The sequence below is a fragment of the Taudactylus pleione genome, unplaced genomic scaffold, assembly GCF_031769625.1.
Source record: "Taudactylus pleione unplaced genomic scaffold, aTauple2 ptg000170l, whole genome shotgun sequence".
Classification (NCBI taxonomy): Eukaryota; Metazoa; Chordata; class Amphibia; order Anura; family Myobatrachidae; genus Taudactylus; species Taudactylus pleione.
Genome location: NW_028284572.1, coordinates 254754 through 278521, shown reverse-complemented (window position 1 = coordinate 278521; position 23768 = coordinate 254754). Strand labels below are relative to the sequence as shown.

General features: G+C 40.8%; 1 protein-coding gene and 1 pseudogene across 1 annotated transcript in view; both read left to right on the top strand.

Moving 5' to 3' along the window:
* Nucleotides 1-3151: 3151 nt before the first annotated feature.
* LOC148521287 (uncharacterized) overlaps nucleotides 3152-23768 on the top strand; it is an 81808-nt gene continuing 61191 nt past the window's right edge. Inside the window, exons 1-2 of the mRNA XM_088475338.1 lie at nucleotides 3152-3591; nucleotides 13330-13400. Coding sequence (XP_088331464.1) covers nucleotides 3491-3591; nucleotides 13330-13400 — 172 coding nt within the window. The 5' untranslated portion in view covers nucleotides 3152-3490. The remainder of the gene's footprint in view (nucleotides 3592-13329; nucleotides 13401-23768) is intronic.
* On the top strand, nucleotides 7990-10276 carry LOC148521288 (PHD finger protein 3-like; annotated as a pseudogene).

Below are 23768 nucleotides of genomic sequence, written 5' to 3'. Positions count from 1 at the left end.
ACACCAGGACCAGAAGGGAGTTTGAATTTAGATGGTTTAATGTAATTCTTTAACATACAGATGAAAAGAGGACTAACTGAGTGATGGTAAATAAAGAACTTGGTGCAGAGATGCACAACTGCAGATACTGAAAACAAACACAAAAGTCTCTGAGGTTCAGGGGGTACTGTGGAGGAGAATTGGAGGGTTAAATACTGTAGAACTTGTACATGCATTGAATACTGAGTTGAATACTGTAGCAGAGTAGAATATATCTCCTGGATGGAGTATGCAGGATTGGGAAAGCACTTTGAATAGAACTCCGGGATGGAGTGTGCTGGATTGGGTGAGCACTTGGAATAGAACTCCAGGATGGAGTGTGCTGGATTGGGCAGGAGTACTCCCGGCTGGAGTACACAGGAACAGAGTCACCTGTGAACTGGAACTGGAAACAGCAGGGCTCAGAAGCATAGGTCTGGCTAGAACAAGTGCACTATTGTACTGGCAATGAGATAGAGTCAGGGAAAGGCTTTTATACCCTTGGCCGGATGGTGATTGGCTGGAGTCACTGGAGAGCACTGCTGACTGGATGGGGTTGAATCACCTGACCTGATCCAAGATGGCCGCGCCCATGATCTGGATGTCTGGCATGTAGCACAGGAAGTGCAAGGAGAGGCAGCAGGAACAGCCAGGCAACAGCAGAGATGCAAGGAACCACCCTCTGGCATAGGCCTCACTCTAGACTCCCCTGAAAGCAGCGGCCGGTGACTCAGCAAGCCGCGATGACATCAGCACATGGGAAGAAGCAGGGGTCTCCGACGGAGGTCTCTAGCATGGTTTGCAACACCGTGTTTTTGATTTTGTTCTAAAATCATCTTTGTGTTTTGGTATTAGTTTTGGTTTGGTAAGGTTTTAGTGGTCCATACATTTCTATCAGTAATGGGTAACATCTGCAATAGTTGAAGCCAGATCTTTATAATTAAATAGTAGACATAACATATATACAATATTATCAGCAGAGGTGTTAGGAGAGGTGTTAGTATTTATCAGAACAAGAGGTGTATTTACTAAGCCTTGGATGGAGATAAAGTAGACAGAGATAAAGTACCAGCCAACCAGCTCCTAACTGTCATTTCAAACACAGCCTGTGACATTGCAGATAGGTGCTGATTGGCTGGTACTTTATCTCCGATCACTTTATCTCCATCCAAGGCTTAGTAATAGACCCACAATTCTCATTATACACTGTCAGTAGGCACACACTGCAAAACTCTTTGTGGTAAAACTATTTATAATAAACTGGTTTAGGGATGGCCATCGACCATCGATGATTTATAGTCGTTGATGGTTTATGGCCGATTTTGAATGTTTTTCCCATTGATGGGGCAGAACCAGATGGTTTCCCTCCATCAATTGAAGAACAAAACTGAATAGGTTTTTTGTTTGTTTTAAAGGTGCCGGGACACAGAGCATAGCACCGCCCCCCCTACACCCACAAAGCCATGCCCTCGGTTATGATTGTCCCAATCAGTGATAGAACAGTGATAACCATCGGGTTGGTGAAGACATCGATGGTAATCCATTGCATAGTTGGTTATCATCAGTGGCCACTTGCTATTTTGCCATGGTAACCATACCGATAGCCATCCCTAAACTTGTTTGATTTAACAGCACACAGACATGACAGACACATGAACAACAGCAGTACTTCAGCACATCACATCTTCTTCTTCTGGAACATTCTTGTAACAATAGATACATAACTATTTACAGAGTGATAACACACCAACACTTTGTAACAGCACCACCTGCTGTCCCTCCATTGTAATCACTCAATCTACACTTAAGTCTCAGACTGTTGTAATATCTCAAAAAATATAACTAATAAATTGAGGGACTCATTGGCAAAGAGGCATATGGCACATCTACATGGATTTCACATTTTAATGCCATCAAGTAGCTTCTGCCATCTAGCATCTACTTCACTAACTTCTAACATAGTGGGATGTGCCTATTTCTCACTAACAGCAAAATAAAAATCCACAGTATTATATTTCAAGACATATCTAGGTGAAAAGTGGCTCATACCACTTGGTTAAATTTGATGATTCTGATTGTGAATTTTCCAGTGCTTGTAACAAACTGTTTACATTGGTTTCAAGATGGAGGCTTCAGGCAGTGAGATTAATGTTTTAGATAAAGAAAATACCAAATTAATGAGTAAAAAACTCTCTCATAATGAAAATAAATGGAAGAGAAATAAAAGTTGCAAAGTATTATGATCCACTGCTGAGATTTCTGACAGCCTAATGGTGCATACACACGATCAGATTTTTCCTTCAGATATGAACGATAACGATTTAAAAATCGTTCAGTCGTTCATATCTGAAGGAAAATCGTTCATATCTGACATGCCTGAACGATGGACGATCAACGATGCGCGTTCCCGATGGTCAGATAACGATTTCTGATATCTGATGTGTTTGCAGTCAGACTTGGACGATTCCATTCATTTTAATGCAGTCAAAAATCGTTCAATCGTTCAAATCGTTCAAATCGTTTAATCGTTCAATCGTTCATCTGACAAATCTGACAAGTCTGACAAATCTGACCGTGTGTACGCTCCATAATGGTGCATACACACGATCAGATTTTTTCTTCAGATATGGACGATAACGATTTAAAAATCGTTCAGTCATTCATATCTGATGGAAAATCGTTCATATCTGACATGCCTGAACGATGGACGATCAACGATGCGCGTTCCCGTTTGTCAGATAACGATATCTGACATCTGATGGGTTTGCAGTCAGACTTGGACGATTCCATTCATTTTAATGCAGTCAAAAATCGTTCAATCGTTCAAATCGTCCAAATCGTTCAAATCGTTTAATCGTTCAATCGTTCATCTGACAAATCTGACAAGTCTGACAAATTTGACCGTGTGTATGCTCCATTAGTAGTTTCCAGTCCTGGCTGTTGCTGGGCAGCAGAGAAGCTGTCAGTATTGTGGAAGCATTCAGCTGTAGCCAGTTTGTAATCAAGCTCTCAGTGTGTGTGCAGCTCAGCTGCAATTTAATCTACAATCAAGGAAGCTGGATTACAATGGTTCCTCTTCCTGTTAAATTGCAATCAGTCCCAGCATTCCCTGCTGGTGAGTCTGTTCCTAGCATTCAGTCTGTTTGGTTCCATCCTTCTCCCAGTCTCCTGTCTCATCAGAGCCATTTACCTGGCTAGTTCATCTGTGTTCCTGGTCGAGTATCTCACAGTCTGCTGTGATCGTGTTACCAGCCATGTTACCAGCCTGCAGTCTAGCCACATTATCAATCATCCACATCAGTCTACAGTTCAGCTGCCCCATCTGTAGACAGCCGCTGTGCCTTCCTGCGGCCCAGTTTTGTTCAAGTTCCCATTCATACCTGTGACTCTTACCATCTAGTGCAACCCTGCCACAGCATATTTCCATCACTATCTGCGGTGTGCAATCATATCTGTGAAATTACCATCTCCTATGGCAACAGGGTACCTTACTTGTTGTCCACCTGCTGGTGCATCAGTCCTCGCCAAGTCCATTGCTGGGTATTCAGATTCAGATCGAGGTTGCCAGCTCAGGTACGTCCCAACTACATACCATCTCCAGCCTTCAGGTGTTAGTAAAACACTGTGCCGAGAGGAAGTCCTGGCGATGTGCATATTCAGTCACTAAGGGAACAATGGGTTGGTCTTATAGGTGGAAAATCTCCCTTAGTGACTCTTTGGGATTATCTTGCATCACACTGTAGCATCACAACACAACGTTCCATGACATACAGAGTCTTATGCAGTTTATACCACCTGTTTAGGCTCCATTTTATCAATCCTTGAAATATGATGAAAGCCTAGTAATGCTAAAACTTGAAAACATGGATGAGTGGTGCAAGCACTACTGTGGCACTACTGCTGTGACTGTGTCAGGTCGTGAGGTGCAGCACTAAGGACTATTTCACTGAAGGTCTGTGGGGTGCAAGCACTGCTGTGGCTGTATCAGACTGTGAAGGGTTGTGCGGTGCAGCACTAAGGACTGTGTCAGTGAAGGCCTGTGGGGTGCAAGCACTACTGCTGTGACTGTGCCAGACTGTCAGGTTGTGAGGTGCAGCACTAAGGACTGTTTCATTGAGGGTCTGTGGGGTGCAGCACTAAGGCCTGTGTCTATGAAGGGATGTGCATTACCTGCAAAAAGTCTGTATGTGGCACTTGCACAAGTAAAATTGAACAATATTGCAAGAATTGTACAAAAGTATAAGACATAATAATATAGTATTGCTGTTTTTTAATAAATATGTTTAATAATATTGTAGTATTTTTGTTAATAAATATGTTTAATAATATGTGTTTCATTTATTTCATATAAGCCAATACAAAAATATAATTATTTGAGGCAAGTATTATGGGAGTCTATCTGACTCCATTTGGGCATCTAAGAGGGTCGTAAGTATTGGGTATTCTAGTGTTAAGCCCATTGGTAGCTTGTTTTGTGAGGGGAACAAACAAACCAAGCAATTCAGCCACAAAAGTGTCAGTCTGTGTAGCTGAATTGCTCGATATGTTAAACTGCATGTCATTTTTAATATACAACATATATTTCAAGGACAATTCCATCTTGCATAAGTTTTCTTTTCATTATGGGCTGTATGTTTGGGGGGCATTAGGGGTGGTCTTACTTGCATAGACAAACATTTTTATTGGTTATTGCACAAATAAATTACTAATTTACACACACATTTTTAACCAGTAAATAATACAATATTAATAGCCAAGGATTCCTGCCAAGGACTGAAACAATGGCCACTTGCTATTTTGCCATGGTAACCATACCGATAGCCATCCCTAAACTGGTTTGATTTAACAGCACACAGACATGACAGACACATGAACAACAGCAGTACTTCAGCACATCACATCTTCTTCTTCTGGAACATTCCTGTAACAATAGATACATAACTATTTAATATAGAGAGGTCCATATTGAGTTTGAGGTTGAGGAAAGACATGAGACGACAGCTAAAAGACAGCCAGTGGTGTTAATCATACGAGCAGGATAGCTTTCATTTGAAGGAGATAAGATATGGATATTCTCAGCATAGATATGCTCGTGAATATTTTGCTTTTTTTTTTCTCTGATGGTGGAAATGTAAGGGGACATAAGGGGGACCCAGCAGTGATGTCTGTGTATTTCAAATTAATAACAAAGTGGGGAGGAGGTAAAAACTGCAGAAAAAATGCTGACACTTTGTGTTTGGATAGGGCAGTTTTCTTTAGGCTAAAAGGGAGAGGTATCAAACCTTCTAAAGAGGACAGAAGCCAAGAAAATGAATAGTTGTACTGCAGAGCTGCAAACTCCAAATCAGCCTATCTTACACTAACCGATATTAGGAGGCTGAACTGCTGGCCATACTATTCCCCCCCTCCTCCCTCCTAAATGTTCTTAATCAATCAATCAATCAATCAATCTAATTAAATAATCAATCCTTCTTTCCTTTACTGTATCCGACTTTCACTACATACATACTCCACCTCCATTTCTCTGTATTGCCCTCATTCCTCTGGTCTATTATTAATAAAACATTTTTGGTATCTATGGGGTTGTATAATCTATTAAATTGCCATCCTGTCTGCATCTGCTGTGTGGCAATGTGATGTACTACACTCTTTTAAACTGCCATGTGTTTGTGTCGCTGCTCTGTTGCTTAGTTTAGTCACCCAGCCTTTGGCCAATATTGGTGAACAATATTGTGAGCTGTGAGGTGGTCAAAATTGACTGGAAATGATTGCAAATGAATGGTATTGGGGTTACAAATACTGTAGACACAAAAACATGCCTGAATTATATGATTTTAGTTGTTTTTATTGTTTAAAAAAAAAATACAGATCCAAAACCAAAACATGTGAGGGGGGTATTGCCAAAACCATAACATGACAATGAATTAGAACCACAACCAAAGCACGGGGGTTGGCGTACATCTGTACTCCCTACAACGGTACCTAACATTTGGTTGCTGTTGCCCTGCTGATTATTTGAGTGTTATGTTCACGGATACAGCAATATTTTATTAAACCATGTCCTGGTCCTGCATTGTTTTGTCATGTAAGTCTCTGTTTTATTTTGCTCATTTGAAATGCGCTGCAGAACCCTTGTGGTGCCATAAAAATAAAGGATGATAATAATAAACCCCTGGAAAGCATGATTATGACATACAGTATTTGCAAATACTATGTTCTCTCCAAGGCAGTAGTCTACGGGGAGTAAATTCTGTTTAACACATGAATAGTGCATCATGCACTATGCAAAATATGCTTTTCCAGAAACTAGAGAGGTCCATATTGAGTTTGAGGTTGAGGAAAGACATGAGGCGACAGCTAAAAGACAGCCAGTAGTGTTAATCATACGAGCAGGATAGCTTTCATTTGAAGGAGATAAGATATGGATATTCTCAGCATAGATATGCTCGTGAATATTTTGCTTTTTTTTTTTCTCTGATGGTGGAAATGTAAGGGGACATAAGGGGGACCCAGCCGTGATGTCTGTGTATTTCAAATAAATAACAAAGTGGGGAGGAGGTAAAAACTGCAGAAAAGATGCTGACACTATGTGTTTGGATAGGGCAGTTTTCTTTAGGTTAAAAGGGAGAGGTATCAAACCTTCTAAAGAGGACAAGTGGAGAAATTGCCCATAACAACCAATCTGAATGGTTGCTAAGCACAATACCTCCAATTAGTCCTATTTTTTTCAGACGGTTTGATAAGTTCCAGCTCAAAGGAGCGAAGGGAATTCAGGAGTAGGTGAATTGTCTACATTATAGGAGGCAGAGAGTAAATTCATAAAGATTAATATCAAATCTTTAAATTGTGAAGCACAACTGAAAATGCTGGCTATATATAAGTATATGATACTAAATGTATGAGGAATTATATATTAATTAATTTCAGTTGCAAATGCAGTAGCGCATGCATGGGGGGTTTCTGAGTACCTGGAACACCCACATTCCCAATGGAACACAGAGGCAGTGAGGGCTGGTGGGCATACAGGAAGAGGATGTTCCCCAGCCACTCAAATTGTGTTTGTAAATGCAATAAGAGAGGTCACACTGCAGTCACAACATCCAGCGGCCGGACGCTCTGTTCTGCAGTCAGTAATGCTGTGTAATGCTGATCCGGCCATCCATCAATCACAGTGGTGGGATGTATTCACACACTGACTGGTGGATGGCTGGAACTATCCACAAGAAGGTGTATCAGTTAGAAGCAGGACTGATAGATGGTGGGACCAACCAAAGGCAGCCAGGTGAGGATTAGACATTCTGATATTTAACAAGAGGTGGGGAGAAAGTGCTAGGTTTTTAATCATTGAGTGGGGGCATGTTTTTTGACGATGGATGGGTATGATTTTAATGAGTGAGCGGGGAGGCAGATCTATGGTAATATTTTTTTAATAAAGGAGAGGGAGTCTGATTTGGGGTGTGATTTGTAATGAGGAAGTATGGGTGTGTGTATATGTGTGTCATATATATATATAGAGAGAGAATTATAGGTTGTCCAGCACACAAGTTATGCTGTTATATCTAGAGTTGTGCACCTACCCCCGTGTTTTGGATCTGGATCTCCCCTGGTTTCAGCTCTGGATGGGTTTTGCCAAAACCTCACCTCCATATTGTTTTTCTGTTTTTGGATCTGGATTTTTTCTTCAAAAATAATAAACAGCTAAAATCACATAAAATTGGGCCTTTTTTTGTTCCTACAATATTATTAACCTCAATAACATTTTATTTCCAAACAATTTTGACCACCTCACAGCTCACTATATTGTTTTCATCCAGTTTAGGCCCAAAATTTGCATCTGGCTAAGCTAAGCGGCAGCAGTGGGCGGCACAAACACATGGCAGTTCAACTTCAAACATGGCACATCAGGAAACACTTTTATTATTCAAGAGAGGCCTATAGAAGCAGTGGCCGCGCTGACACAGATGGTTTATTATGTGTGACAGCTCCGGAGAAAGCGGTGCGGAGGTCTATCAAGAAAGTGAGAAAATGGAAACTATTTTATGTGGATCCCACTAACCCTGCCGTGTCATCACAGAACCGTGAATGTTACTGCCCATTTGGGATTATTTGAGAAGTTTGTGGTAGAAACTCTATTTAACACCTTGTCTGATCCTAATCCCAATGTACAGTTTATCTACGTGCTGAAATCTCCTCATGTGAAATGGCAGACAGAGCATTCTCTGGATAACCATATTTCTAAATATGTGAATGCACTTACTCTGAACAATACCTCAGTGATGGAGAAGATGCACTGGATGATGAACAGAGTCTCTCCTGTTAAAACTAAGAAAGAAGACCAAACTTGCCAGCTGCTAGGATATTGGAATGCAGATTCCAAAGAAGTACAGATACTGGATGAGCTGGAGAGTTGTTCTGACCAAATGGGTCAGGGAGAGCACATTCTAATCGATGATGATGATGATGATGATGGTAACATAATACATGAAGAGGATGGAGAACAATCTCCGATACAATTAACCACTATGCTCGATACAAAAAGGACAAGAGACCTGTTGGCGAGTCCAGAATCCCTAAACATATCACAGCCCATAGGAAAGTCAAAAAAGAAAATGTGTAAAGGAATGAAGACTCTCTCCCCCCTGATGCTGGCTTCAGGCAAGTCACTTAAAGATATTCGGACCACCACAGTACAGACGCTATATGAAGTTCTGCTGAAGAGTTCAGGAGACAAAAAAAATCTTGATGTGCATCTGGAAACATTGAAAAAAAATTGGCAAAGAATGTTTAGAATGAAATTTGCAACAACTTGTATAATACTGGTGTGAGGTACACAAATAAGTACAGCAGTCTCCTCTTCAATCTGAAAGACCCAAAAAATAAGATTTTATTTCACCGTGTGGTACAAGGGGAGATCACTGCACAAAGTCTTGTTCAGTTGAGCCCAACAGAAATGGCTTGACTGGAGCTGACAAATTCTAGAAACCAAGAGAGACAGCATACTCTGGAGATCATTGAGAAAGCAGAAAAAGCACTCCACCACAAGCGGCATATGACAAAACTCACACACGAAGGTTTAATAGAAATAGATACAACACCAGATCAGATGTTTACCCTGGAGGATCTGTCTGATTCATCATGATGCCCCCAAGATTGTGCAAATTCTGCCAAAAGAGAGACTGACACCACGGCTAAACATAAGTCACCTTCTGGATGTCAATTGTCTCATTGGCATGGGGAAAACCCAGCCCTCAGATGAGATGGATCTCAGCCAGTGGACAACATTGAAATCCCCATTAAAAAGTCACAATGGAAGACTACAGTGTGGAGAATCTTTCTTCACAGTCAGGAGAGGCCTCCAGAGAACATGAAGAAAGATGCTCTAAGTGCTGAACTTCAATGGATTTCTCAATCATGTTCAGCGGTGTGGAAAGGTTTCATTCACATGTTTTCTATAAAGCATTTCAAAGTTACAGCCTTCAAAGTGTCTGGCTATAACACCCACCTTTGCCAGGAAATACCAAAGATTATCATAAGCAAAGGATTAATCTGTCTGGAATATGTCTGGGAATCCATGGATCATATCTGGCCTGAATGCACTAAGACATCCAGTGATTCTGTGTTCTGTAGTCAACTTTATTCCTACCTGAATCGCAAACTGAAATATGGAATAGTGAGCACAGACAACATGAAGGACTTTGATATTCCGCTGCCTGCATGCCAACCGATACCTCCCAGACTACACCCACTGGGGGGACCAGGTCTTGATAATGACCATCCCCATCTGTTGCTAGAATTTCTTCTTCCAAACCATCCATCTTGGACTTCCTGTCCAAAAGGGGTGAGCAGGTTACAGAAAGAGGAGCTAGATGTCCCCGATTAAAAATTTTTTCATCTATAATAGATGATGTGGAGAGAGAAGAGCTTTAGATGTTGGAACAGGGGCTCCCACCTATTTGGCTTCCCTCCAGAGAGCAGAGCTCTGTTCCTCAGGAAGTGGCTATGCCTGAGCTGATAGGTAGTCTATGTCTGTTGGTAAACACCCTTCAGGAGATGGCAACCCAGAATAACAACAACTATAATAATGTGTCCACTGATAATAACCAGCCTGATCCCTTAACAGCAACATACCCCATATGGCCAACTCATAACATGACACCCAGTTTGCAGCTTCCTCTTCCGTTATGACACTTATCCAGTCACCATGGTTGATCAATCAGCCATGTGTGGTACACCCAATTTTTGGCCTTCTACATTCTAACATCATAATATAACACACTAGACTTATAATCTTTGCTTTGTTTATGTTTTTGAATAGAACAGTTTTCGAATTTAGGATGTCCACTCTACATAGGTTCATAAATATAGGCTTTAGTTTTGTAGAGCATATAACTTTATAAGCTGTTAGGACAACATTTCTGCTATGTTTAAGATTAAAAAATCAACTTTTTGTAAACCAATAACTTTAAAAAAAAAAATTTTCATGCAATATTCATGGTTTGTTTTTTTTTTTTAAAGAGATTTTTTTTTTTATTACTAGTTTTGTTTACAAAATGCAATAAAAATATTTATCAAAATTAAAAAAATAATTTTTTTTTTTTCACTGATGGTGTGGAAAACACGCACACAGAAAAAATTGATTGTTTTTTTCACACTGGGGGTGAACCCCTGAAAGAGGCAGCAGCCCCTTAACAGACAGCAGCACAGCACCACTGCATTGATGACAAGTGTGGCTAACACTAATTTTTTTCACACTGGGAGTGGGTGAAGAGCACCCCTGAAGGACAGAGCACCCCCTGGACAACACAGCACTACAGCCAGCCAGCCCCTATGGACAGGACAAGTACAACAGCCAGCCCCTATGGACAGGACAACAGCCAGCCCCTATGGACAGGACAACGCCAGCCAGCCCCTATGAACCCAACTACAGCCAGCCAGCCCTTATGGACAACAGTAGCCAGTCCCTATGCACAGCGTCAGCTGTGCAATAACAATAATAACACAACAGCATAGCACAGCTCACAGCTCCCTCCCTCTTCACTATCCAGAGCCAAAATGAAAAATGGTGGCGAATTGCAGGACCTTTTATAGATCCAAAACCCGCGAGAATCCGACAGCGGGATGATGACGTTTTGCCTCGTTTTCAGATCCGAGTCAGGCGGGAAAACCCGAGCCAACTCTTATCTGCTTCGGATCCCCGTAATTCAGGTGGGTTCGTTTCTCAGGGAACCGAACCCCATCATCTCTAATTATATCTGCTTAGGTGCCTTCTGCCATAAATTAGTAATTATAAAGGAACAAATGCAGTGGCACTCCAAGGCTTTAAATCAAGTCAAAGTGTATTCTCCAACATTTCAGTGCCTTATGGCCCTTTTTTCAAGGTACATTGTTTTGTGTTTAGTATGCATATTTTGTAAAATAAACCTGGTTATTTACTAAACATATCAAACTATGGAGTAAATTTATTTTGCTTTAACAATGTTGTAATAGTCCGGTCTGTGGTTTCCTGGTACTGCTGGGGAAGAAGGATAAAGCTGAAGGTTATTTCCAGTGTGGAACTCCACGACTCAGATCTAGGGAGAGTAGATCTTAGATCTAAAGAGTATTGTGATAGAGTATTGTATATACGCTGGAGTCTATAGTTATACCTATATAGCACCATTCATTTACATTATATTAGCCCTTACCACTGCCTCTACAAGCCCCGTGACTAGGAGAACCAGCAGGAGCGAATTGCATAATTTGGTGAGTACTTACATTTCTTACCTATCCTGCATTATCGTGTTCACCAAGTCCCTGATACTGCACAAATGTATTATATTTGAGGTGGAGAGGAGTACGAAGAGGTTTACATTGTCACCAGCCTTTATTATCAGAACATCACGGGATTACTATTCAACTATTCAGAGATTGTCTGTGAACTTTTTCCCTAAAAGTTTAACTCACTCTTGGACACAAATACGAACATTTCCCAATTAGGGACTGGGATTATATACAGACTTTATGGATACAATCTAAAGAACACCCTACCTACAGATTAAAAATTGCGATTTGTTGATATCAAGCAGGACGATACATGATTAAAAAACAATAAAACAATTAAGACACGTACGAGAATATACACAAAAGTACACTAAGATTTCCCCAGAGCGCACCATTATTGTTCAATTTATAGTTGTCTTTAAAGAGGTTGAGATACCTCTACCGGTGGAGCAGCTAGGGGCATTCCCACAATGGGCCAAGAGCGCTGCTTAGTTTGCCTACGCCTAGGGCCGGCTCTGCCCATTAGTCTCTACCTAGAAGGAAGTTCCTCCGCTGATACAAACACAAGAAAAAGGCTTTTCAAACCTGACTTTAATTGCTGCTTTAGACTTGTATTGTTTGAACCATGTCTGCACCAGCATCTCTATTAACTATATTTATGCTTATTTGTATCTGCATCTCTATGTAATATATGTGCAGGTTAATATAAACAAATTGGTAAGAGGCAAGTTTTTCAAACTTGACTTTAATTGCTATATTTGATCTGTATTGTTTGAACCATATGTGCATCTCTATGTAATATATCTGCAGATTTTTGTAAAATATATATATATATATATATATATGATGCAAATGATGGTATATACATCCCAATGTAATGGCGTTATTGCTATTATATGGTCAATTAAATTTAAGTATGGGGCTACAGAAAACTATTTAATGGTGTTTAGTTCTATAAACCACAGGTTCTCAAACTCGGTCCTCAGGACCCCAAACAGTGCAAGCGACATAATTAGCTCCACCTGTGGATCTTTTAAAATGTGTCTGTGAGTAATGACTACACCTGCGCACCTGCTGACCTGGAAAACGTGACCTGTGTGGGAAAATGAAGACCGAGTTTGAGAATGACAGCTACAAACCATGTACCTTATGTATTTTCAACTTATAAAAATAGTCCTTTTTCCCCTTATGATCTCACTCACTCTATAATAATTTCTATTATATATGTAGTAATTATCAGAGCCATAAATAGACTTTTTGGTGCCCTGTGCCAGAAAGAGCACTGGCTAATCCCCCCCCCCCCTGCTATTTTTCAAATAGGGACATAAGACCCTAAAAAGGGCCATGGTCTCATGGGGAAGGGCCAGGGAAGAAATAAGCTAGGCCAGGAGATGCTGGTGATAATAGAGGTAGCTACAAGTGAGAATGATAATAAACAGAAAATTGACAGGCCAGAACAGTACCCCCTGTCCTGCAGTGCCACTTTACCCTAGTTACGGCCCTGGTAATTATGATTATACTAGAAGAGTAATCCTCAATTTTTCTAAATAGGAGGACATCATACTTCCACAGCTGGCAATTTGCAACCTATATTATCTCAAGTTTGGTCCTAGATGTTAAAGGTATGTGAAATACTATCTTTTATAAAAATTATTTTTCTTTTTGATAAGCTTTTTTTTTTTTAATATAAGCAGAATTAAGGGTATTTTATTATGAGACCATTACAGATCCAGCAATGCTTCACAATTTACTAGGTGTGATACTCTTACAGATTTTTAAAGGAAGTAAGTAAATCACTGACCTTCCCATTCCCGGATATTACCGCACAAGTTGCACTTTGACAACAGTTGTCCGTAATATGTAATCAAATTGAGGTATGGAGTTGAAGTTGTATTATAGTTTTTCATAATGTATACACATTTGTTCTAGAACTCGTATTCATAATATTACCTATATATGTACATATTTTATGTTTTGGATTTATAAGCTCATACCAACCCTGTATGAATCTTTAATATGCCTACACAGATCTAGTCTAAATTTTATTTTTTTCTTTGACACCCTTTCTAAAACATTGTTATATATTTTAATTTTTAAGATTAAGAATTCTATTTCTCGAGCAGTGAAACGTGTGGAGAAGTGAACCAGTAGCGAAATTACCAATAGCAACCAATCAGCTTTGATGTAGCATTGATCAAGTACAATCTATAAAATAATAGGAAGGGGCTGATTGGTTGCTATGCTCAACTTCTCCACTGGTCCTTTTCACTGCTTGATAAATAGACACCCTAAACCCTGAAGAAGTCTCTTGGAGACTAAACACGTAGGGTAACCTTTCACTGGACCCACTCTGAGAATATGAAATTGTGGATATTGACTCCAACAAAAGGGTGAACTGTACATGCTCACATGTGGGATTCTTTTAAGTATCATTCTTTTATGTATCATTCACTGATTGTAAATTGTACTTATTAAGCTGTGCAAGTGTTTTATAAAATAAATACAATTTTGCTTTTAAAAGGTTGTCATGTATTATGTCAATTTTTTTAAAGGACTATTTCACACATGATTGTAACCATAAAAGTAAACTTGATAGAATTAATTCACATTTGACTATCTTTAATCTAGAATAGCGCCCACTCATAGACATTTCACCTATAAAAAATATATATATATATATATATATATATATATATATATAATGTAGCAAAGGCTCGGCACTCGTTCCTCAGGGTTATAGCAATGTGGGTGCCCTTTGCAGAAAATGTAGACAATGTGGTAGATTGGCAGCGGCACTCCTCAATAAGTTACAAGTTGGGTATATAAACCACTAGTTTACTTCAACGTTTCAATCATACACGATTTTCTTCAGGAAGCAATGAACAAACGAAACAACACTTACCTAAATACCGCACCACGAGTGAGACACACCGCGTCTGTCGGAAGCTGTCAGTGACGTCACCTGCGGCACACAGACCGGCGGGCGCGAGGTATGACATAACGCTCACTATGACAACGGAGTACACAAAACAAGATCAAAAGGTGCCGTGCCACCACCACCAATACATAAGAAATATATAAAGAGAATGCATAATAAACATCTGAAAAGTCGGCAATGAAGCAGGAGAGAAGCCAGTATGGACAATAAAATCAAAATATGCACAAATAAAGATGACAATAGGGACATATATATGAGGTCAAGTACCTAATCAAATAAAACAAACCAGAGGCAACATCTCATTCAGTCCACAAGGTTGGACTGTGTTTAAACGGTGTATCCACCTAGTTTCTGTCTGTAACAGGATCCTAGACCTGTCACCACCTCTAATATTCTCCAGAACATGGTCTATCATTTTATAACGTATAGTGGACAGACCATGTCTGTGCTGTCTAAAGTGGCGTGCCACCGATTGTTCGTTGTCACTACAACCTAAAGCTAATCTAATGGCCGATCTATGGAGAGCCATTCTTTCACGAAATTGGCGAGTGGTCTTACCAATGTATAAAAGCCCACAAGGGTAACGAATCTAGTATATAATGAACTGGCTGGTCAGGTAAGTATATGATTAATTTTATATCTAAAACCTGTATGCGGATGTTCAAAACTGTATCCTTTTTCCATGAAGCTGCAGGTCGTGCAGCCAAGACATTTATAATTACCAGGTTTTTTGGATAAAAAATGTGTTTTGGTGATTTTACTGAAACCAGTAATATCATTATGGACAAGCCAGTCGTGAACATTTTTTCCTCGTTTGTAACAAGGCAGAAGGGCAGTATTTTTAAGAGACGGTAAGTTAGTGTCGGATTTAATGAGAGGCCAATATTTTTTGGCAGTTTTAGCAATTTTACCACTACCAGCACTAAAATGATTGACCCAGACCAAACTATCTATTAATTTCTTCTCTTTGTTTTGTACAAAGTCTGGACATTTGGGGGCAGATAAAGCCTTTTGGCAAGCAGTATTCAAGGATTTAAGGATCTGAGTAGAGGTTATTCTCTTAAAGCCTTTTGGCGAGCATTATTCAAGGATTTATCTGCCCCCTGATGCACGTCTAACACCAACATAGCTGTCAAGGTCTCAGCTATCTGCTTTGCAACAGGATGACTGCTGTCGTACTTCATCCTCATCGCAAAGGACTGTTGGAGGGTCAATTGTTTAGTAAAAGAAATAGTGGTGTTCCTACTTCCTCTCTGGGATGATGAATGACTCCCAGTGGCAGCAGTAGGCGTAGCAATGCAGGATCCTCCGGAGGAATCCCGGATAGGAGAGGAGTCAGTCATACCAGTGACATGGCCTGCGGGACTACTTCTGTTCCTGACTGAGGAGAAAATTGACGAGGAGGGAGTTGCTGGTGTGGTTTGCAGGTGCTTGGATACAACAGGACAAAGGGATTTAGGTGTCCCTGGACTGCTTACGGTCTTAGCCACAGTTTCTGAACTTGACAGTGACTTTTTATGAACATGCTGCAGGTGCCGTATAAGAGAGGATGTTCCTAGGTGGTAAACATCCTTACCCCTACTTATTACACCTTTACATAAGCTACATATGGTAAGACAGTTGTTGTCCGGATTTGGATAGAAATATTTCCAGACCGAAGAGGTGGATTTTTTGGTCTTCTGCCCAGGCATGACAATGGGCTTATTCATCCCATGGACAACAACTGTCTCCCCCGGTGCCTGAGTTAAACAAACCACATCACCATCAGAATCTTCCTCGTCAACTTCCTTCTCAGCGCCAGCTACACCAATATCCTCATCCTGTTGTACTTCAACAGTGGCATCTTCAATTTGAATATCAGCAACTGGACTGTGGGTGCTCCTTCCAGCACTTGCAGAGGGAGTGAAAATGGTGGAAGAAGCCACCTCTTCCCATCCAGTGTTGGGAAGGTCAGGCATCGCAACCGCCGACACACTTAGACTCTTCTTTGGACTTTGATATCTTCTTAGAACACAGTTCTTTGCTGTGCTTTTTGCCAGCTTAACTCTTTTCATTTTTCTAGTGGGAGGATGAGGGCTTCCATCATCATGTGAAGCTGAACCACTAGTCATGAACATAAGGAAGGACCCTAGCCATTCCTTGCCACTCCATATCGTAAATGGCATATTGACAAGTTTAGGTTTCACCTCAGATGATTTAAATTTATTTTTTAAGGTAATTTTACTGAACTTTGGCTTTTTGGATTTTACATGCCCTCTACTATAACATTGTGCATCAGCCTTGGCAGACTACATTGATGGCATTTCATCGTCTATGTTCATGACTAGTGGCAGCAGCTTCAGCGCTAGGAGGAAGTGGTTCTTGATCTTTCCCTGTTTTATCCTCCACATTTTTGTCCTCCATTATTTTTGTGGAGTGAATTACCCCTGTAAAAATAATTTGGATTAATTAAATGGAATCGACTGGAGTGAATACACAACACAGGGCAGCGTACCCCAACACCACACAGGGAATCCCCTGTAAACATTATTTAGATTAATTAGTCTACTGGAGTGAATACACAGCACAGGGCAGCATAACCCTACACCACACAGGACAGCCCCTATAAAAATTATTTGGACTGAATATACAGCACAGGACTGCACCACTGGACTGGACTGATACAGCAGAGCAGGTCACCCCCAGACTGATACAGCAGCACAGCACCACTGGACTGGACTGATACAGCAGAGCAGCCACGCCAATTTCTCATGGACACTACACTAGAGACTGAGACACGTCCTCTCACTACCCTCTCCAGGACTGGAGTGAAGATGGAGGCGCATAATGTTCAAAGTCTGGGTCTCGCGAGAATCCGACACCAGAATGACGTTTTGCCTCTTTCTGGGAACCGAGTCTGGCGGTATTTTTGAAATCTGAACCTGCTCATCCCTAATATCAATTATTAATATTTTCATACTGGCAGCTCTGTTACAGCCAATTTGCTAAATTACAATATTCATATCGGTAGGGTTAGTGAGCATTGAACAATATGCACTAGAAGATGGAATATTTTTCAAATGTAAGTGGATTTACAGTGGATGTCATTGTTCTTTGTAATTAGACAAGAAATAAGCATACATTGGAACAGTAATGAAATGAGTATAATAATAGTTTATCAAACTGAATAAATCTGTAGAAATTCATTAGTAGCACTAGCAATCAATTATTCTTCTGCAATCAACCTCCATACATTACTCCTCTCAGTCTGGTACTGAATCAGAGATGGATGCTTATTGTGCCGCCTCTGTATCTTTGTATGCAGCAGCTGTGTAAAATTTAGCAAACGCCGCAGTAGGTGTCTAAAGTAAAAAGACATAAACTGCCCTTTACTGATCCGCTGCTGTATCTGAAGATGCTGCATCAGATCATCTGCATGACCGGACACGGTCGGACTTCTAAGCAACCCTCAGGTTACTCAGGATGTCTGGCAAAATCATGCTGCAAGGGGTAGTGAAGCAGCAAGTTTTCAGCACTTACAGAAAACAGGGCCGCCATACCAGCATTACCTGTAACGCTCCCCATCGCCAAACCCAAATGCCAGCAGTATGTTAATCAAGCTGCAGCTGTTGAGGCACTGTGACCGATGTTGCAATACCAGATCTGCACATGAGAAGTCCGGCTCCTGCGCATACGCAGATCAGTAAATATCGTATTTACATTAATCTCTGAACCAGGCCCTCTCTCTGCATATTTATTAATTAATTAGAAAATTCTATGAAGACACATGTATAGTACTGTTTTTTTCTTCACAACTGTAAAAATAATGGGGGTGAAGGTTTCTGCTATAGCCTACTGGCTGGGAAAATAAGCACTGAAACATTTTGATGGAAGTTGACTCAACAGTTAGCTAAACTAGATCAGTAATCATAAATGTTCTTAGGACCTCATTCAACCTGATGGTTTTCATACATCTCTGATGGTGGGGCACCTGCAGAATGGGTCCTGCGCTGTTGTACGCAGTGCCCCTGTGCCACATCCTGATTGACAGGCTGCTGCCATTGGGGGCAGGACGGGGCGGTACAGGCCCAAATCCAAAAAATGAGGGTGTGCCATCCCCATTTTCTGGGAGTGCCGAGGCCAGGATCTGCATCTTCCGATGTAGACTTCCTGGCCTCAACTACGGAGCTGCATGGGCATAACTGAGTAACCTCAGGGTAACTCAGATGGCCGATGGTCTTGCAGATGATTTTATGCTGCAATTAGTATGCAATGCTGACAGTTTTCCTCAGCTGTAACCTGCTGCATTAGCATATGTTAGCATCACTGCTGTCTCCAAAGACACAGCAATGATGCTAACTATGCCCATCTCTGAATCAGGCCCTTAGATACGACATACCCTACCTGGGTGTCACCCGCCAAAGGGTGGCACCAAGGTGCCGACTCCCCCTCAGTGACAGGAGCCGGGTGCAGCACTGTAGCATTAAATCTAGCATTTGGCTCCTGACACAGTGAGTGAGCTGGCACTGCACACAGTGCAGTCCGCACCTCCGGCACCCCCCACGACCACCACCCCCGAGTGATAACAAAGGGAGTTCAGCCACAGGACCATGCCCCTTTCCTGCAAGGCCACACCCTGTACTGATGAGGCTACACCCTTTTTGTTGGCGTGCAGCCCTGCCCGCATCGGGTGTCGGTGCGAGGAGGGACACCACTGCCCTACATGGCCAGCTAGAAAAGGTTGAAAAGAAACTTTTCACATAAAGACTAATGTTGCGTACAAACGGGATGATTTTCCTAAACTATATGAACGATAAAGATATTGTTGAATGACATCATTCATATCGTTCATTATTAGGCAGTGAACGATTGATCAATGACCAACGATGTGTGTTCCCGCATGGACGATAAAGCTATCTTTATCGTCCATGCATGCAGGCCAACTTGGACGATATCATCAGTTTTCCCTGTTCAGAGATGTGGCAGGATGACTCACTGAAAGATATCTTCGAACGATATCTTTGAAAGATATCTTTCAAGTCGTTGGTGGTACAGATCGTACCATGTGTATGCACCCTAAGTTCTGCTAGAGGCATGTCGATAAAAGGATTAACTAGAGGTGCTTTAAAATTCAGCAGTTAATGAATTGGAACTTTTCAGATAGGTTATACTCCAGAAACAATGTCTTTCACTTTCCATTTTCTGATAAACAGTTGCAGTGCCTCTAACGATGGGTACATACTAGACAATATGTCACCCGATCCTGCGGATTGGGCAGACATATCGTCCGATGGAACGACCCAGACGCCGATTCCAGCATAGTGGATGGAACCAATTCCCGACATATTGGGCGGGCGGTCACTGCATCATGCAGTGTTTACCAAACATCCGATATATTGTGCGGTTGGGTGACTCATCACAGGGATACACACATCGGCAAGTGTGTGTCCAGCGATGCGGCACCCAGCTTAACAGAGTTACAAACATTGTGGTAAAAAAAATTTTTTCAATTATATTGTCCAATACTTAAGGAAACCATTAACAATCAACCTTTGGTAATATTTAAGAATAACAACCTTCAGCATATACTGGCATCTAGTCTTCTGCCAAGATTGTGAGAAACACTAGATTGGCTACCATCTAAAACAATAAGCTGCTACAGATGCAGTGAATCATCATGTCTACATATATATTTATTATTTATAGAGCCACTAGCTTCCCATGAATGGTGTTTCAATGGACAGGGCCTGATTCAGAGATGGGCGCAGTTGCATTTCCAACTGTGATTTTGGATGTAGCTTGCTTGTGAATATATGGTAATGACTTAGCTGATGTCTTTGTCAGGTAGTCTGAGTTGTGGCCACATTTAATACTTATACTTCTGCAGTGGTGTAAGCAAAGAGAACTTTTTCAACAGTGAAAAATCTCTAAGCGGATATCATAACATGGGTATATGTACTAAGACAAGAAGATCCCTTCTAGAATGGTGATCCTACAACATGAGCAGTTTTATAATCATATTACATTTACAAATACACTTAGTTGTTGGCATAAATAAAACCATACATAATCATCTGGGATAGCAGTTTTGCATATGAGCAGAATGAAGCTGCTTAATCCCTGCTGTCCTCAATTGGACTAAGTAAATACATTAATATATACCATTTACACAGCAGTATTATTGTAATAAAGTAAACTGTACAAAGCAGAGTAAAATAGTTTTGGTCCCTGTTGACCTCAATTAGGCTCCATGATCACACTGAGCAGCTGTTAGTGAAACGCCCCCAGTCTAACTGTCTGTCCCTGTCTGTGCATGGACAGGGACTTAAAAGCTTCAGTGGGAAAATTATTTATGCTCCTACAGACCGGCTCTCTCTACTCCTCAATACAGGTATCCTCCATTTCATAACAATTTCATCAGTGCCTATCATTCCAGTAACCCTGCACTTACTACTTCTCATCAGAGCTCTGGGAGTGAAAAGTGTCTGACAGTAGATGTGATCCTTTTTCTTCCTTCTGGTCAAGGAGAGGCGCTCTGTTCTCTCACCCCCCTCCCTCACCTCATCCATCCCTCCACTACATTGCAGATGAAGGGGCAGCAAAATCAGAGTTCCTTTATTCACCTTGTACCCACTGCCTTTTACTTTCTTTTGATTGGTCAAAGATGTGACTATAACTTTTAAATATACAAGATCTCAAACCAACTGCCATATGTGTTAATTTAAAACTTAAGAAGGATTCACCTTATACTGGTAGTATTTCAAGTTCAGCATATAGGGGCTGATTCGGAGATGTGCGCTAAACCGATGGTGAGATCAGACCTATAAAGACTAATCTCATACACTAATCAAGGCTGCTGAATAACATGACCATTCAAGCTTCTGATGAACCTAGAAACTGCTGCGTTAAGTTTACCCCTCACCCTATCCAGTGCCGAACATCCCTAAATACCCCTCCAAAATCGCAGAGGGATTATTTCGGACCATACTAACACTACTTGTGGCCAATAGTGCAAAATGACTTGCAAGTTTTACCTGATACCTTTGATAAGCTCAGGCTGCTTCCCCCTAAATGAAAAACCAACCAATCTGGTGTCCCAAACTTGCCTTCAGCATTCCAAAGGAGGTCTAGATGACCACCCAATATCAAATCTCTTAATCCAATCCAACATACATCAAAGGTAGCCTTACTAGCTAGTGATTGTCTGCAGGCCCAATATATATATATATATATATATATATATATATATATATGTAATTATCCTGTAAAACACACCCAATAATTCCCCAAGAAAACCTGTAAGAATAATTCCCAACATTAATAATAATAAAATTCCTATTCCTAGTCAAGAATGGGAAAACAATAGTTATGGGTGACCCAGATGAAGGTGAAAAACACAAAAACCTCTTTGAGGTCAATAATTGGAAAGAACTTAATTTACCCAAAGTGGTGGGAGGCCTTGGGTTTCCCAAAAAACAACTTGCAGGAAGTGCCAGTAACTACTATAGGCAAGTTATCCCACCTTATATAATTCTTGTAAGATGTTGACTACCAATGACCTAACTGCTTTATAGACTCGATAGAAGAACCTTACGCCGCGACACATACATTGCCAACCCTATTCTAAATGAGTGCATGCCATAGTGTTCAAAAGGCAAAGCTAAAGCAACCAAACATTTATTGAAAATGCTTGAGAACTGATACTTTGAATCAGGTGAAAAGTCGGCATGAATCAACAATTGAGCCCCACCATCCAGATGCAACTTACCAAACCATTCAGCTAATGTTACAGGACAAATTAGCAGTTCCAGATGTACCAGAACAGAGATTCACCTAATTGTCCATTTTAGACCAACTGTATGTATCAGGTTTCATAATGTTAGCAAGCAAAAACAAGTAGTCAAAGAACTTTTATTGACTGCTACCAACTCGCCCACCCTCAATGCCCTGAAAAGAAAAAAAATGTGAAACTAAACAAATTAACCTCATAGTCCCCCAAAGCAATTCTCTATACTGCTACGATCAATTCTTTAAACAATCCAAAGTCTATAGGTCTACGAGAATCCCATGGACTTACTTGCTCCCATGACCCATCCTTCATGGTCATAGATAGAAGGAACAACTTAGTCGGATCAACTAAGTCACACAAGTAAGAAAAATAAGAAATGACAGACTAAGCGGCAGATAATGCCGCCTTAGAATGGCCCAGTCCATGCCAATCCCAAACAATCTCTAACATAGCATCATGAAATATCTTACCCTTACTGCTTGGCACAAGAAAACCCTGTGTGGCAGTCCAAGCTGCCTAATAGGTCTTCAGCATACGGAGACCCAGTGACTTCAAAACAAATCCTTCAATGCCGGCCTGATAATCTACCACACATGATCAGAATAAATTAAACCAGTTGAACTAGCCAATGGGACAAGTGACCTAAACCTAGCTCATTGAAAATGAGATGAAGTGTCTGCAATCTCATTTTCAACCCCCCGTATGTTAGGAGACTGAAATTCAATATTACTATGCAGCAAAGTAAAGGTAAATGTCTCAGTAACCGTAAAACCAGGGGGAATACTACCCTTTTGTTATTGATAGCTTGCACAATGCCCAACTAAATCTGCTGATTACTAAGCCTAACTGCCCAAAGCTCAACCGCTACCGCAATCAGAAAAAACTCCAAAAGTACCATATTAGCAGTTAAACCATGAATCAGGCCAAAATGCACTATAGTATCTCACAAAGCTCACAGGCAAAAGTATACTATCTCCATCAAAAAAGGTGCAAAACCTACAGAATTTGAAGCATCTGTAAACAACTGAAGCTCAGAGTCGGCCAACAGTTGTGGTAGCCATAACCAAAGCCATTTGAAATCATGTAAGAAAGCCAACCATCAACACAAATCCAAATGGTGAACCTTACTAACACCTGGGGGTACATTTGCTAAAGTGCTGGTTTTTAGAAGTGGGGATGGTGCCCATAGCAACCAATCACATTCTACTTTATACATTTATCTAGCAACTTCTAGAAGGTAATAGCTAGAATTTGATTGGCTCTATGGGTAACATCTCCACTTCT